Source organism: Oncorhynchus keta, unplaced genomic scaffold (genome assembly GCF_023373465.1).
Source record: "Oncorhynchus keta strain PuntledgeMale-10-30-2019 unplaced genomic scaffold, Oket_V2 Un_contig_2546_pilon_pilon, whole genome shotgun sequence".
NCBI classification, from domain to species: domain Eukaryota; kingdom Metazoa; phylum Chordata; class Actinopteri; order Salmoniformes; family Salmonidae; genus Oncorhynchus; species Oncorhynchus keta.
The window spans coordinates 26,625-43,983 of record NW_026284463.1 but is presented as its reverse complement, the minus strand read 5'-3'; the positions used below and the strand labels follow the sequence as shown (position 1 = coordinate 43,983).

Here is a 17,359-nt window from a genome sequence, read left to right as displayed (position 1 = left end):
ACCCTGATACACCAGACCTGGTTAACACAGACCTGGTTAACACACCAGACCTGGTTAACACACCAGACCTGGTTACACCAGACCTGGTTAACACACCACACCTGGTTAACACACCACACCTGGTTAACACACAGACCTGGTTAATACACCAGCCCACACCTGGTTAATACACCACCTGGATTTACCTGACCTGTTAACACACCAGACCTGGTTAATACACCAGACCTGGTTAACACACCAGACCTGGTTAACACACCAGACATACACCAGACCTGGTTAACACACCAGACCTGGTTAACACAATGGTTAATACACCAGACCTGGTTTAACACACCAGACCACCAGACCTGGTTAACACACCAGACCTGGTTAACACACCAGACCTGGTTAACACACCAGACCTGGTTAACACACCAGACCTGGTTAACACACCTGGTTAACCTGGTTAATACACCAGACCTGGTTAACACACCAGACCTGGTTAACACACCAGACCTGGTTAACACACCAGACCTGGTTAACACCACACCTGGTTAACACACCACACCTGACACCAGACCTGGTTAACACACCAGACCTGGTTAACACACCACCTGGTTAATACACCAGACCTGGTTAATACACCAGACACCTGGTTAACACCAGACCTGGTTAATACACCACACCTGTTAATACACCAGACCTGGTTAATACACCAGACCTGGTTAACACACCAGACCTGGTTAACACACAGACCTGGTTAACACACCAGATACACCAGACCTGGTTAATACACCAGACCTGGTTGACCTACACCAGACCTGGTTAACACCAGACCTGGTTAATACACCAGACCTGGTTAATACACCAGACCTGGTTAATACACCAGACCTGGTTAACACACCAGACCTGGTTAACACACAGACCTGGTTAACACACCAGACCTGGTTAACACACCAGACCTGGTTAACACACCAGACCTGGTTAACACACCACCAGACCTGGTTAACACACCAGACCTGGTTAATACACCAGACCTGGTTAACACACCAGACCTGGACCTGGTTAACACACCAGACCTGGTTAATACACCAGACCTGGTTAACACACCAGACCTGGTTAACACACCAGACCTGGTTAACACACCAGACCTGGTTAATACACCAGACCTGGTGGTTAACACACCAGACCTGGTTAATACACCAGACCTGGTTAACCTGGTTACACCAGACCTGGTACACCAGACCTGGTTAACACACCAGACCTGGTTAACACACCAGACCTGGTTAACACCTGGTTAACACACCAGACCTGGTTAACACACAGACCTGGTTAACACACCAGACCTGGTTAACACACCAGACCTGGTTAACACACCAGACCTGGTTAACACACCAGACCTGGTTAATACACCAGATACACCAGACCTGGTTAACACACCAGACCTGGTTAATACATGTAGATACAGTTACAGTCAGTTTGCTGTGTCTTTGAAGGGAGTAGTACACAGCGTTGTACGAGATCTTCAGTTTCTTGGCAATTTCTCGCATGGAATAGTCTTCATTTCTCAGAACAAGAATAGACTGACGAGTTTCAGAAGAAAGTTCTTTGTTTCTGGCCATTTTGAACCTGTAATTGAACCCACAAATGCTGATGCTCCAGATACTCAACTAGTCTAAAGAAGGCCAGTTTTATTGCTTCTTTAATCAGCACAACCGTTTTCAGCTGTGCTAACATAATTGCAAAAGTGTTTTCTAATGATCAATTAGCCTTTTAAAATGATAAACTTGGATTAGCTAACACAACGTGCCATTGGAACACAGGAGTGATGGTTGCTGATAATGGGCCTCTGTACGCCTCTGTAGATATTCCATTAAACAAATCTGCTATTTCCAGCTACAATAGTCATTTAGTCTTAACTGACTAGGCACGTCAGTTAAGAACAAATTCTTATTTACAATGACGGCCTACCGGGGAACAGTGAGTTAACTGCCTTGTTCAGGGGCAGAACGACAGATTTTTACCAAGTCAGCTCAGGGATTCGATCTGCAACCTTTCGGTTACTAGTCCAACGCTCTGACCACTAGACTACCTGCCGTCAAACACCGCTGTAGCTAGGCCACCTCCCACCACAGATTCGAAAGGCCACCATTGGTGGATTGAGACGCATCCAATTAAATAGAAAACTGATCTCTCTAACTTCAACTGACAGATTATGATGGGGATTTTATTATTATGGCACTTAGTTTGACGCACCGGTGCATCAATAGATCTTAATGTGTGTGTGTGTGTGTGTGTGTGTGTGTGTGTGTGTGTGTGTGTGTGTGTGTGTGTGTGTGTGTGTGTGTGTAGGGGTCTGTTCAAGGGGGACAAAGTGTTGGGGAACGCTCAGCTGAAGCTGGACTCACTGGAGAACCAATGTGACATCAGACAGATTATAGAGGTAAACACACAGAGATACACACACACACACAGACACACACAGACACACAGATACTGTACACACACACAGATACTGTACACACACACAGAGATACTGTACACACACACACACACAGCGATACTCTACACACACACACACACACTGTACACACACACACACACAGCGATACTGTACACACACACACACACACACACACACAGATACTGTACACACACACACACACACACACACACACACACACACAGAGATACTGTACACACACACACACATGTTTTCACTTAGACATGCTCATACATCTCTCTGTCTGCCTGTCTCTGTCTCTCTGTCTCTTGTCTCTCCCCCTCTGTCTCTCTGTCTGTCTGTGTTGTGCAAGGTGTTGGATGGTCGTAAGGCTACGGGGGGTAAGCTGGAGGTGAGGGTGAAGATTCGGGAGCCGCTGGGAGGAGCACAGCTTCAGATCACCACAGAGAAATGGCTGGTCCTCGACCCTGTACCAATCACCACCCCCGACAGAGAGAGAGAACAACAGGTAAGGAGAGAGAGAGATGGCTGGTCCTCCACCCTGAACCAATCACCACCCCCGACAGAGAGAGAGAACAACAGGTAAGGAGAGAGAGAGATGGCTGGTCCTCCACCCTGAACCAATCACCACCCCCGACAGAGAGAGAGAACAACAGGTAAGGAGAGAGAGAGATGGCTGGTCCTCCACCCTGAACCAATCACCACCCCCGACAGAGAGAGAGAACAACAGGTAAGGAGAGAGAGAGATGGCTGGTCCTCCACCCTGAACCAATCACCACCCCCGACAGAGAGAGAAACAACAGGTAAGGAGAGAGAGATGGCTGGTCCTCCACCCTGAACCAATCACCACCCCCGACAGAGAGAGAGAACAACAGGTAAGGAGAGAGAGATGGCTGGTCCTCCACCCTGAACCAATCACCACCCCGACAGAGAGAGAGAACAACAGGTAAGGAGAGAGAGATGGCTGGTCCTCCACCCTGAACCAATCACCACCCCGACAGAGAGAGAGAACAACAGGTAAGGAGAGAGAGAGATGGCTGGTCCTCCAACCTGAACCAATCACCACCGGTGAGTCAGTTAACATGATATATTAATACCAGTCTCTGTCAGTCTCTCTGTCAGAGTTAACATGTTATATTAATACCAGTCTCTGTCAGAGTTAACATGTTATATTAATACCAGTCTCTGTCAGAGTTAACATGTTATATTAATACCAGTCTCTGTCAGAGTTAACATGTTATATTAATACCAGTCTCTGTCAGAGTTAACTGTTATATTAATACCAGTGTCAGATATATTAATACCAGTTAACATGATATATTAATACCAGTCTCTGTCAGTTAACATGATATATTAATACCAGTCTCTGTCAGAGTTAACATGTTATATTAATACCAGTCTCTGTCAGAGTTAACATGTTATATTAATACCAGTCTCTGTCAGTTAACATGTTATATTAATACCAGTCTCTGTCAGAGTTAACATGATATATTAATACCAGTCTCTGTCAGTTAACATGATATATTAATACCAGTCTCTGTCAGAGTTAACATGATATATTAATACCAGTCTCTGTCAGAGTTAACATGTTATATTAATACCAGTCTCTGTCAGAGTTAACATGTTATATTAATACCAGTCTCTGTCAGAGTTAACATGTTATATTAATACCAGTCTCTGTCAGTTAACATGATATATTAATACCAGTCTCTGTCAGTTAACATGTTATATTAATACCAGTCTCTGTCAGAGTTAACATGTTATATTAATACCAGTCTCTGTCAGAGTTAACATGTTATATTAATACCAGTCTCTGTCAGTTAACATGATATATTAATACCAGTCTCTGTCAGAGTTAACATGATATATTAATACCAGTCTCTGTCAGTTAACATGATATATTAATACCAGTCTCTGTCAGAGTTAACATGTTATATTAATACCAGTCTCTGTCAGAGTTAACATGTTATATTAATACCAGTCTCTGTCAGTTAACATGATATATTAATACCAGTCTCTGTCAGTTAACATGTTATATTAATACCAGTCTCTGTCAGTTAACATGATATATTAATACCAGTCTCTGTCAGAGTTAACATGTTATATTAATACCAGTCTCTGTCAGAGTTAACATGTTATATTAATACCAGTCTCTGTCAGAGTTAACATGTATATGTCTGTCAGAGTTAACATGATATATTAATACCAGTCTCTGTCAGAGTTAACATGTTATATTAATACCAGTCTCTGTCAGAGTTAACATGTTATATTAATACCAGTCTCTGTCAGAGTTAACATGTTATATTAATACCAGTCTCTGTCAGTTAACATGATATATTAATACCAGTCTCTGTCAGAGTTAACATGTTATATTAATACCAGTCTCTGTCAGAGTTAACATGTTATATTAATACCAGTCTCTGTCAGAGTTAACATGTTATATTAATACCAGTCTCTGTCAGAGTTAACATGATATATATAATACCAGTCTCTGTCAGAGTTAACATGATATATTAATACCAGTCTCTGTCAGAGTTAACATGTTATATTAATACCAGTCTCTGTCAGAGTTAACATGTTATATTAATACCAGTCTCTGTCAGAGTTAACATGTTATATTAATACCAGTCTCTGTCAGAGTTAACATGATATATTAATACCAGTCTCTGTCAGAGTTAACATGTTATATTAATACCAGTCTCTGTCAGAGTTAACATGATATATTAATACCAGTCTCTGTCAGAGTTAACATGTTATATTAATACCAGTCTCTGTCAGTTAACATGTTATATTAATACCAGTCTCTGTCAGTTAACATGTTATATTAATACCAGTCTCTGTCAGTTAACATGATATATTAATACCAGTCTCTGTCAGAGTTAACATGTTATATTAATACCAGTCTCTGTCAGAGTTAACATGTTATATTAATACCAGTCTCTGTCAGAGTTAACATGTTATATTAATACCAGTCTCTGTCAGTTAACATGATATATTAATACCAGTCTCTGTCAGAGTTAACATGTTATATTAATACCAGTCTCTGTCAGTTAACATGTTATATTAATACCAGTCTCTGTCAGAGTTAACATGTTATATTAATACCAGTCTCTGTCAGAGTTAACATGTTATATTAATACCAGTCTCTGTCAGAGTTAACATGTTATATTAATACCAGTCTCTGTCAGTTAACATGATATATTAATACCAGTCTCTGTCAGAGTTAACATGTTATATTAATACCAGTCTCTGTCAGAGTTAACATGTTATATTAATACCAGTCTCTGTCAGTTAACATGATATATTAATACCAGTCTCTGTCAGAGTTAACATGTTATATTAATACCAGTCTCTGTCAGAGTTAACATGTTATATTAATACCAGTCTCTGTCAGTTAACATGATATATTAATACCAGTCTCTGTCAGAGTTAACATGATATATTAATACCAGTCTCTGTCAGAGTTAACATGATATATTAATACCAGTCTCTGTCAGAGTTAACATGTTATATTAATACCAGTCTCTGTCAGAGTTAACATGTTATATTAATACCAGTCTCTGTCAGAGTTAACATGTTATATTAATACCAGTCTCTGTCAGAGTTAACATGATATATTAATACCAGTCTCTGTCAGAGTTAACATGTTATATTAATACCAGTCTCTGTCAGAGTTAACATGTTATATTAATACCAGTCTCTGTCAGAGTTAACATGTTATATTAATACCAGTCTCTGTCAGAGTTAACATGTTATATTAATACCAGTCTCTGTCAGAGTTAACATGTTATATTAATACCAGTCTCTGTCAGAGTTAACATGTTATATTAATACCAGTCTCTGTCAGAGTTAACATGTTATATTAATACCAGTCTCTGTCAGAGTTAACATGTTATATTAATACCAGTCTCTGTCAGAGTAACATGTTATATTAATACCAGTCTCTGTCAGTTAACATGTTATATTAATACCAGTCTCTGTCAGAGTTAACATGTTATATTAATACCAGTCTCTGTCAGAGTTAACATGTTATATTAATACCAGTCTCTGTCAGTTAACATGATATATTAATACCAGTCTCTGTCAGAGTTAACATGTTATATTAATACCAGTCTCTGTCAGAGTTAACATGTTATATTAATACCAGTCTCTGTCAGAGTTAACATGTTATATTAATACCAGTCTCTGTCAGAGTTAACATGTTATATTAATACCAGTCTCTGTCTGTCAGAGTCTCTGTCAGAGTTAACATGATATATTAATACCAGTCTCTGTCAGAGTTAACATGATATATTAATACCAGTCTCTGTCAGAGTTAACATGTTATATTAATACCAGTCTCTGTCAGAGTTAACATGTTATATTAATACCAGTCTCTGTCAGATATTAACATGTTATATTAATACCAGTCTCTGTCAGAGTTAACATGATATATTAATACCAGTCTCTGTCAGAGTTAACATGATATATTAATACCAGTCTCTGTCAGAGTTAACAGTGTCAGAGTTAACATGTTATATTAATACCAGTCTCTGTCAGAGTTAACATTATATATTAATACCAGTCTCTGTCAGAGTTAACATTATATATTAATACCAGTCTCTGTCAGAGTTAACATGTTATATTAATACCAGTCTCTGTCAGAGTTAACATGTTATATTAATACCAGTCTCTGTCAGAGTTAACATGATATATTAATACCAGTCTCTGTCAGTTAACATGTTATATTAATACCAGTCTCTGTCAGAGTTAACATGTTATATTAATACCAGTCTCTGTCAGTTAACATGATATATTAATACCAGTCTCTGTCAGAGTTAACATGATATATTAATACCAGTCTCTGTCAGAGTTAACATGTTATATTGTTATATTACCAGTCTCTGTCAGAGTTAACATGTATATATTAATACCAGTCTCTGTCAGAGTTAACATGTATATATTAATACCAGTCTCTGTCAGAGTTAACATGTTATATTAATACCAGTCTCTGTCAGAGTTAACATGTTATATATTAATACCAGTCTCTGTCAGAGTTAACATGTTATATTAATACCAGTCTCTGTCAGAGTTAACATGTTATATTAATACCAGTCTCTGTCAGAGTTAACATGTTATATTAATACCAGTCTCTGTCAGAGTTAACATGTTATATTAATACCAGTCTCTGTCAGAGTTAACATGTTATATTAATACCAGTCTCTGTCAGAGTTAACATGTTATATTAATACCAGTCTCTGTCAGAGTTAACATGTTATATTAATACCAGTCTCTGTCAGAGTTAACATGTTATATTAATACCAGTCTCTGTCAGAGTTAACATGATATATTAATACCAGTCTCTGTCAGAGTTAACATGATATATTAATACCAGTCTCTGTCAGAGTTAACATGTTATATTAATACCAGTCTCTGTCAGAGTTAACATGTTATATTAATACCAGTCTCTGTCAGTTAACATGTTATATTAATACCAGTCTCTGTCAGAGTTAACATGATATATTAATACCAGTCTCTGTCAGTTAACATGTTATATTAATACCAGTCTCTGTCAGAGTTAACATGTTATATTAATACCAGTCTCTGTCAGAGTTAACATGTTATATATTAATACCAGTCTCTGTCAGAGTTAACATGTTATATTAATACCAGTCTCTGTCAGAGTTAACATGTTATATTAATACCAGTCTCTGTCAGAGTTAACATGTTATATTAATACCAGTCTCTGTCAGAGTTAACATGTTATATTAATACCAGTCTCTGTCAGAGTTAACATGTTATATTAATACCAGTCTCTGTCAGAGTTAACATGATATATTAATACCAGTCTCTGTCAGAGTTAACATGTATATTAATAACCAGTCTATTAATACCAGTCAGAGTTAACATGTTATATTAATACCAGTCTCTGTCAGAGTTAACATGTTATATTAATACCAGTCTCTGTCAGAGTTAACATGTTATATTAATACCAGTCTCTGTCAGAGTTAACATGTTAACATATTATATTAATACCAGTCTCTGTCAGAGTTAACATGTTATATTAATACCAGTCTCTGTCAGAGTTAACATGTTATATTAATACCAGTCTCTGTCAGAGTTAACATGTTATATTAATACCCGTCTCTGTCAGAGTTAACATGTTATATTAATACCAGTCTCTGTCAGAGTTAACATGTTATATTAATACCAGTCTCTGTCAGAGTTAACATGTTATATTAATACCAGTCTCTGTCAGAGTTAACATGTTATATTAATACCAGTCTCTGTCAGAGTTAACATGTTATATTAATACCAGTCTCTGTCAGTTAACATGATATATTAATACCAGTCTCTGTCAGAGTTAACATGTTATATTAATACCAGTCTCTGTCAGAGTTAACATGATATATTAATACCAGTCTCTGTCAGAGTTAACATGTTACATTAATACCAGTCTCTGTCAGAGTTAACATGTTATATTAATACCAGTCTCTGTCAGAGTTAACATGTTATATTAATACCAGTCTAACTGAAGTCCCCTCCCCCCCTCCAGGCCCCCTCTCCTCGCTCCAAACCAAAGAGTGACAATGGGAGGAACAAGCAGTCTAACCAGTCCAGCAACTCTCCTCCCCAGTATAAACTCCACAGTTTCAGTCTACTGCACTACGATAAGGAGAGACTGGAGAGACAGGTGTGTTTTCATTCTCTCTTCTTCTCGATCTATCTTTCATTTTCCTCTCCTGGTCTCCGTGGGAACGTTTACTCTAGATCTGTTCAGAATTGGAGGTAGCCAATCTATGCTGTGATTGGTCTAAGATGATGTCAATCACCCTGTGTGTCCGTCAGATTGGTGATTACAGGAAGAGTAGGCGGGATCCTCCGTCTGACCTGGTACAGCAACACAAGGAGGTCACACACAGGCTGCAGTGGCAGAAAGCCCAGCTAGAGAGAGCCTCCCCTACTCTACTGTCAGGTAACACACACACACACAGACACACACAGGCTGCAGTGGCAGAAAGCCCAGCTAGAGAGAGCCTCCCCTACTCTACTGTCAGGTAACACACACACACACACAGACACACACAGGCTGCAGTGGCAGAAAGCCCAGCTAGAGAGAGCCTCCCCTACTCTACTGTCAGGTAACACACACACACACACACACACACACACACAGGCTGCAGTGGCAGAAAGCCCAGCTAGAGAGAGCCTCCCCTACTCTACTGTCAGGTAACACACACACACACAGACACACACAGGCTGCAGTGGCAGAAAGCCCAGCTAGAGAGAGGCTCCCCTACTCTACTGTCAGGTAACACACACACACACACAGACACACACACACAGACACACACAGGCTGCAGTGGCAGAAAGCCCAGCTAGAGAGAGCCTCCCTACTCTACTGTCAGGTAACACACACACACACACACACACACACACACACACACACACACACACACACACACACACACAGAAAGCCCAGCTGCAGAGAAAGCCCAGCTAGAGAGAGGCCCCTACTCTACTGTCAGGTAACACACACACACACACACACACACACACACACACACACACACACACACACACACACACACACACACACACACACACACAGACACACACAGGCTGCAGTGGCAGAAAGCCCAGCTAGAGAGAGCCTCCCCTACTCTACTGTCAGGTAACACACACACACACACACAGGCTGCAGTGGCAGAAAGCTCAGCTAGAGAGAGCCTCCCTACTCTACTGTCAGGTAACACACACACACACACACACACACAGGCTGCAGTGGCAGAAAGCTCAGCTAGAGAGAGCCTCCTACTCTACTGTCAGGTAACACAGACACACAGACACACACAGACACACAGACACACACAGGCTGCAGTGGCAGAAAGCCCAGCTAGAGAGAGCTCAACATACTCCTCTATATATTTATCTCTGTCCCTCCCTCCCTCAATCCATCCATCTCTCTCTCTCTCCCTCCATCATCTCTCTCTCTACCTTCATCATCTCTCTCTCTATCTCCCTCCATCCATCTCTCTCTCTATCTCCCTCCATCCATCTCTCTCTCTCCCTCAATCCATCTCTCTCTCCATCCATCCCTCTCTCTCCCTCCATCCATCTCTCTCTCGCTCCCTCAATCCATCTCTCTCCATCTCCATCCATCCATCTCTCTCTCTCTCCATCCCTCCATCCATCTCTCTCTCTCCCTCCATCCATCTCTCTCTCTATCTCCCTCAATCCATCCATCTCTCTCTCTCTCCATCCATCTCATCTCTCTATCTCCCTCAATCCATCTCTCTCTCCATCTCCATCCATCCATCTCTCTCTCTCTCCATCCCTCCATCCATCTCTCTCTCTCCCTCCATCCATCTCTCTCTCTATCTCCCTCAATCCATCTCTCTCTCCATCTCCATCCATCCATCTCTCTCTCCATCTCTCTCGCATCTCCCTCACTCCATCCATCTCTTTCTCATCACCCTCCCTCCATCATGTCTCTCTCTCTCTCTCTCCCCGTCTCTCTCTCCCTCTCTCTCTGTCTCCCTCTCTCTCTCCCCCTCTCTCTATCTCTCTCTCCGTCTCTCTGTAGAGTATGAGAATATTTTGCAGCGTTTTGCCCAGGGCCTTGCTGAGTCAGTGAAGAGGTTTTCCAGCCAAGGCAACAGGGTGAGTAAAGGGTCAGGGTTGTGTGTTTGTGTTACAGCGTGTTTGTCTGTGTGTAACATGTCCCTCTGCCTATTCAGGATGCTGCTAAGGACGCTCTAGGACGGCTGAAGATGGTGGAGACTGAGGTAAACACTGTTATATACAGACAGTGTTAGGTACACCACCTGGTACACCGACATGGTCAGCTCCTACAGACAGTGTTAGGTACACCACCTGGTACACCGACATGGTCAGCTCCTACAGACAGTGTTAGGTACACCACCTGGTACACCGACATGGTCAGCTCCTACAGACAGTGTTAGGTACACCACCTGGTACACCGACATGGTCAGCTCCTACAGACAGTGTTAGGTACACCACCTGGTACACCGACATGGTCAGCTCCTACAGACAGTGTTAGGTACACCACCTGGTACACCCACATGGTCAGCTCCTACAGACAGTGTTAGGTACACCACCTGGTACACCCACATGGTCAGCTCCTACAGACAGTGTTAGGTACACCACCTGGTACACCGACATGGTCAGCTCCTACAGACAGTGTTAGGTACACCACCTGGTACACCCACATGGTCAGCTCCTACAGACAGTGTTAGGTACACCACCTGGTACACCCACATGGTCAGCTCCTACAGACAGTGTTAGGTACACCACCTGGTACACCGACATGGTCAGCTCCAACAGACAGTGTTAGGTACACCACCTGGTACACCGACATGGTCAGCTCCTACAGACAGTGTTAGGTACACCACCTGGTACACCGACATGGTCAGCTCCTACAGACAGTGTTAGGTACACCACCTGGTACACCGACATGGTCAGCTCCTACAGACAGTGTTAGGTACACCACCTGGTACACCCACATGGTCAGCTCCTACAGACAGTGTTAGGTACACCACCTGGTACACCGACATGGTCAGCTCCTACAGACAGTGTTAGGTACACCACCTGGTACACCGACATGGTCAAAATAAAAATACAAAAAAGACCAATTAGTGTCAAAAGATCAGAACTGACTGCCTGTTTAAACAGCCTGTATTCATCGGACCACATCGTGTATACGAGCACCATGTGATGTGTAATATCATTTAGTTTGAATTGTATCTGACACCTACCCCTTGCCCTCCTTCTCTCCCAATCTCCTCTCCCTCACCTCCACTGCTATCCTCCTTTCCTTCCTCACCTCCTCTCCTTTCCTCCCTCACCTCCTCTCCTTTCCTCCCTCACCTCCTCTCCTTTCCTTCCTCACCTCCTCTCCTTTCCTCCCTCACCTCCTCTCCTTTCCTTCCTCACCTCCTCTCCTTTCCTCCCTCACCTCCTCTCCCTTTCCTCCCTCACGTCCACTGCTATCCTCCTCTCCTTTCCTTCCTCACCTCCTCTCCTTTCCTCCCTCACCTCCTCTCCTTTCCTCCCTCACCTCCTCTCTCCTTTCCTCCCTCACCTCCTCTCTCCTTCCTCCTCCTCTCCTTTCCTTCCTCACCTCCCTCTCCTTTCCTCCCTCACCTCCTCTCCTTTCCTTCCTCACCTCCTCTCCTTTCCTCCCTCACCTCCTTTCCTTCTCTCCCTCCTTGCTCACCTCCTCTCCTTTCCTCCTCACCTCCTTTCCTCCCTCACCTCCTTCCTTCCTCCCTCCCTCTCTCCTTTCCTTCCTCCTCACCTCCTCTCCTTTCCTCCCTCACCTCCTTTCCTTTCCTCCCTCTCCTTTCCTCCCTCCTCCTTCCTTTCCTCCCTCACCTCCTCTCCTTTCCTCCCTCACCTCCTCTCCTTTCCTCCCTCACCTCCTCTCCTTTCCTCCCTCACCTCCTCTCCTTTCCTTCCTTCCTCACCTCCTCTCCTTTCCTTCCTCACCTCCTCTCCTTTCCTCCCTCACCTTCCTTCTCTCACCACCTCCACTGCTATCCTCCTCTCCTTTCCTCCCTCACCTCCTTTCCTCCCTCCCTCCTTTCCTTCCTCACCTCCTCTCCTTTCCTTCCTCACCTCCTCTCCTTTCCTTTCCTCCTCACCTCTCCCTTTCCTCCCTCACCTCCTCTCCTTTCCTCCCTCACCTCCTCTCCTTTCCTTCCTCACCTCCTCTCCTTTTCCTTCCTCACCTCCTCTCCTTTCCTTCCTCACCTCCTCTCCTTTCCTCCCTCACCTCCTCTCCTTTCCTTCCTCACCTCCTCTCCTTCCTCACCTCCTCTCCCTTCTCCTCCCTCACCTCCTTTCCTTTCCTCCTCACCTTTCCTTTCCCTCACCTCCTCCTCCCTCACCTCCTCACCTCCTTCCCTTCCTCACCTCCCTCCTCTCCTTTCCTTCCTCACCTCCTCTCCTTTCTTCTCCTCAACTCCTCTCCTTCTCCTCCCTCACCTCCACTCCTTTCCTCCTCCCTCACCTTCCCTCCTCTCTCCCTCTCTCCTCCTTCCTATCCTCCCTCCCTCTACTCCTTCCTTCCTGCCTCACCTCTCCCTCTCTCTTCTCTCCCTCATCTCCACTCCTTCTCTCCCCATCTCCTTTTCTCCTCCTCTCTCTCCTCTCTCTCTCTCTCCCCTAACTCCCTCTCCCCCACTCTCTCTCTCTCTCTCTCTCTCTCTCCCTCTCTCCCTCTCTCTCTCTCTCTCTAACTCCCTCCCCCCCCTCTCTCCTCTCTCTCTCTCTCCCTCCCCCTCTCTCTCTCTCTCCCTCTCTCTCTCCCTCTCCCCCCTCTCCCTCCCCTCCCTCCTTTCTCTCTCTCTCCATTCGTCAGTTGGAATCTCTCAAGAGGAAACGCCTGGTCTGAGAAGAGGAGGACAGAGGGACTGGAGAGTTGTCTGGAGTACTGTTATGTTACTCACACACACACAGCCAATCACCTTCAACATCTTCCTGCCGCTCCTCTGCTCTTCTCTGCCTCCTCCACTATAATGCTCTTCCTTTTACTCTGTTCTTTACTTTGTATTGTCATTCATTCAATCAGTTAGGAAGAAGAACCCGTTTGAATAAAACAGGCCTGCCTCCCAAATGGCACCCTATTCCCTATATAGTGCACTACTTTAGACCAGGGCCCATAGGGACTAATATAGGGAATAGGGCACCATTGAGATACACGGCAGAATGGGATCCTGTGGGATTGATAGTGACATGAAGACAGAATGCAGAGCAGGGCAGAGAAAGGCTTATTTGCACTTGAAAACAAAAACACTACCGATTATTACCAAAACCCTGCCGCCTTCACTATAGTCTTTAAAGTCCTTCAATGGCTCTCTCTCTTTCTCTCTGTTCAGAGAGTGGTGTGTGTAACTCCTGGTCTCCGCATTGTGTGTGTGTGTGCGTTGTTAATGAGTTTAATCTAATCTGTCTGCTCCACTATTCCCAGATTACTGTAATATGACCCGTTTGGTGTCGTGTGATATGGGAACTACACGGAAACGGGAACTATATCCCATAATGAGGGATTAGCTAACACTGGTGTCGCCATGGAGATGTCTCATTCAGGGAAGTGAGGAGAGGAGGTACCCCAGGGGTTAAATTGAAGAGGACAGGATTAGAATTAGTGTAGAACAGACCAGTAGCTGTAAAACCCACGGGGTTATCTTTGAATTGGGATAGAGGTTCTCTATTCATTGTAATGCTATGGTGCGGAGTCTGGGACCCCTCTTATAGGACCATATTTAGCCTATTGTGATGTCATCAATTAGGCTTGCGTCATGTCACTATGACGTCATCAGTTAGAATGTCCATCACCACATTGTGAAGTCATCAGTTAGAGGGTGTGTTCTGTTCCTCTGTTCAGACGTTGCTGACGCCAGATCTTACATCGCCTGGATAGGTATTTTACAGATCAGCTAAACACATCACATGTTAAAGCAATCTGAGGTCTCATCCTCTACCCTCTATAGACCCAGACACCCTGAGGTCTCCTCCTGTATCCCCTATCGGTCTCTCTCCTCTCTCTCTCTCTCCACTACAACAGTCATTTAGTAGCCTACTGTAGTGTGATCTGTCTCTGTATCCACAGCATCTGAGTTGGAGTGCTGATCCAGGATCAGGTTCCAACCTGTCCATATAATCTGATTCATTATGAGCTAAAAGGCTAAACTGATCCTACATTATGACATCACTCCATACTAGATCTACTCTGAGAAGCTTTGAGGATACAGGCAGAGTCCCCCAGTCCTGGTGGCTAAACTGATCCTACATTATGACATCACTCCATACTAGATCTACTCTGAGAAGCTTTGAGGATACAGGCAGAGTCCCCCAGTCCTGGTGGCTAAACTGATCCTACATTATGACATCACTCCATACTAGATCTACTCTGAGAAGCTTTGAGGATACAGGCAGAGTCCCCAGTCCTGGTGGCTAAACTGATCCTACATTATGACATCACTCCATACTAGATCTACTCTGAGAAGCTTTGAGGATACAGGCAGAGTCCCCCAGTCCTGGTGGCTAAACTGATCCTAGATCAGCACTGCTGCTCTGAGAAGCTTTGTGGAAACAGGCCCAGTCCCCCAGTCCTGGTGGCTAAACTGATCCTAGATCAGCACTGCTGCTCTGAGAAGCTTTGTGGAAACAGGCCCAGTCCCCCAGTCCTGGTGGCTAAACTGATCCCAGATCAGCACTGCTGCTCTGAGAAGCTTTGTGGAAACAGGCCCAGTACCCCAGTCCTGGTGGCTAAACTGATCCTAGATCAGCACTGCTGCTCTGAGAAGCTTTGTGGAAACAGGCCCAGTCCCCCAGTCCTGGTGGCTAAACTGATCCCAGATCAGCACTGCTGCTCTGAGAAGCTTTGTGGAAACAGGCCCAGTCCCCCAGTCCTGGTGGCTAAACTGATCCCAGATCAGCACCGGTTTTTGTTTAGTTTGTTTTTTATGTTAAAAACATGTATCCATTGTTGGCAATCAGTCAGAAAAGCCCTGTTAATATATTATATATACAGCATTGACTATGGCTCTATTTTTAAATGAACAAAGTGTGTGTCCAAAGGTGATGGATAATGAACTATTAACTGGCATTATAATGATGTGGTCAAATGTCCTGGGAGGGGAATCATGGTTGGATTAAAATACCACAATGAATTAAGCCTGTATATTGTGTTTAATTTATTTGTGTGTGTGAGAGAGAGAGAGAGAGAGAGAGAGAGAGTGTGTGTGTGAGAGAGTGTGTGTGTGAGAGAGAGAGTGTGTGTGAGAGAGAGAGTGTGTGAGAGAGAGAGTGTGTGTGAGAGAGAGAGTGTGTGTGAGAGAGAGTGTGTGTGAGAGAGAGTGTGTGTGAGAGAGAGAGTGTGTGTGAGAGAGAGTGTGTGTGAGAGAGAGTGTGTGTGAGAGAGAGTGTGTGTGAGAGAGAGTGTGTGTGAGAGAGAGTGTGTGTGAGAGAGAGAGTGTGTGAGAGAGAGAGTGTGTGAGAGAGAGAGTGTGTGAGAGAGTGTGTGAGAGAGAGAGTGTGTGTGAGAGAGAGTGTGTGTGTGAGAGAGAGTGTGTGTGAGAGAGAGTGTGTGTGTGAGAGTGAGTGTGAGTGAGTGAATGAGTGTGTGAGAGAGAGTGAGAGAGAGGGAGTGAGAGAGTGTGTGAGTGAGTGAGTGAGTGTGAGAGAGAGAGTGTGTGAGTGAGTGAGTGAGTGAGTGAGTGAGTGAGTGAGTGAGTGAGTGAGTGAGTGAAAATAATTGATGAAATACCGGTGGGGTTTCCAGACACCAGTATTGCCTACATCATCTCTCCAGACTGACTATAGTATAAAGCTCAGTATACAGCTAGTCAAGTCTCTATAGACTATAAATCAGTATACCGCTCCAGGGAGGACTATAGTACAGTCTATACAGAGGGCTATAGTAGTCTGCAGAGAGGGCTATAGTACAGTCTATACAGAGGGCTATAGTAGTCTGCAGAGAGGGCTATAGTACAGTCTATACAGAGGACTATAGTACAGTCTATACAGAGGGCTATAGTAGTCTGCAGAGAGGGCTATAGTACAGTCTATACAGATGACTATAGTAGTCTGCAGAGAGAGCTATAGTACAGTCTATACAGATGACTATAGTACAGTCTATACAGAGGGCTATAGTAGTCTGCAGAGAGAGCTATAGTACAGTCTATACAGATGACTATAGTACAGTCTATACAGTGAAGACTATAGTGCAGTCTATACAGAGAGGACTATAGTAGTCTGCAGAGAGGGCTATAGTACAGTCTATACAGATGACTATAGTACAGTCTATACAGATGACTATAGTACAGTCTATACAGAGGGCTATAGTAGTCTGCAGAGAGGGCTATAGTACAGTCTATACAGATGACTATAGTACAGTCTATACAGTGA

The 17,359-nt window shown here is 43.7% G+C and overlaps 1 protein-coding gene and 1 long non-coding RNA gene across 10 annotated transcripts; one reads left to right on the top strand and one right to left on the bottom strand.

Moving 5' to 3' along the window:
• Nucleotides 1-2,249: 2,249 nt before the first annotated feature.
• Nucleotides 2,250-16,126, top strand: LOC127922370 (coiled-coil and C2 domain-containing protein 1A-like; the record flags this gene model as incomplete). Its single annotated transcript, XM_052506090.1, has 7 exons — nucleotides 2,250-2,422; nucleotides 2,796-2,951; nucleotides 8,979-9,116; nucleotides 9,272-9,398; nucleotides 11,010-11,086; nucleotides 11,164-11,211; nucleotides 13,809-16,126. Coding segments are annotated over 7 exons (752 nt in total), but the record flags the coding sequence as incomplete, so codon positions are not given.
• LOC127922369 (uncharacterized) lies at nucleotides 11,225-12,905 on the bottom strand. 9 transcript variants are annotated; one of them, XR_008111080.1, is made up of 5 exons: nucleotides 12,821-12,900; nucleotides 11,986-12,401; nucleotides 11,790-11,936; nucleotides 11,643-11,740; nucleotides 11,225-11,593 (listed from the first exon to the last, which is right to left on the bottom strand). It is a non-coding gene; the product is annotated as an uncharacterized LOC127922369 (long non-coding RNA). The 9 variants fall into 9 exon arrangements; XR_008111081.1 differs by having other exon boundaries at nucleotides 11,225-11,740; nucleotides 11,986-12,357; nucleotides 12,821-12,905; XR_008111078.1 differs by having other exon boundaries at nucleotides 11,225-11,740.
• Nucleotides 16,127-17,359: the final 1,233 nt, after the last annotated feature.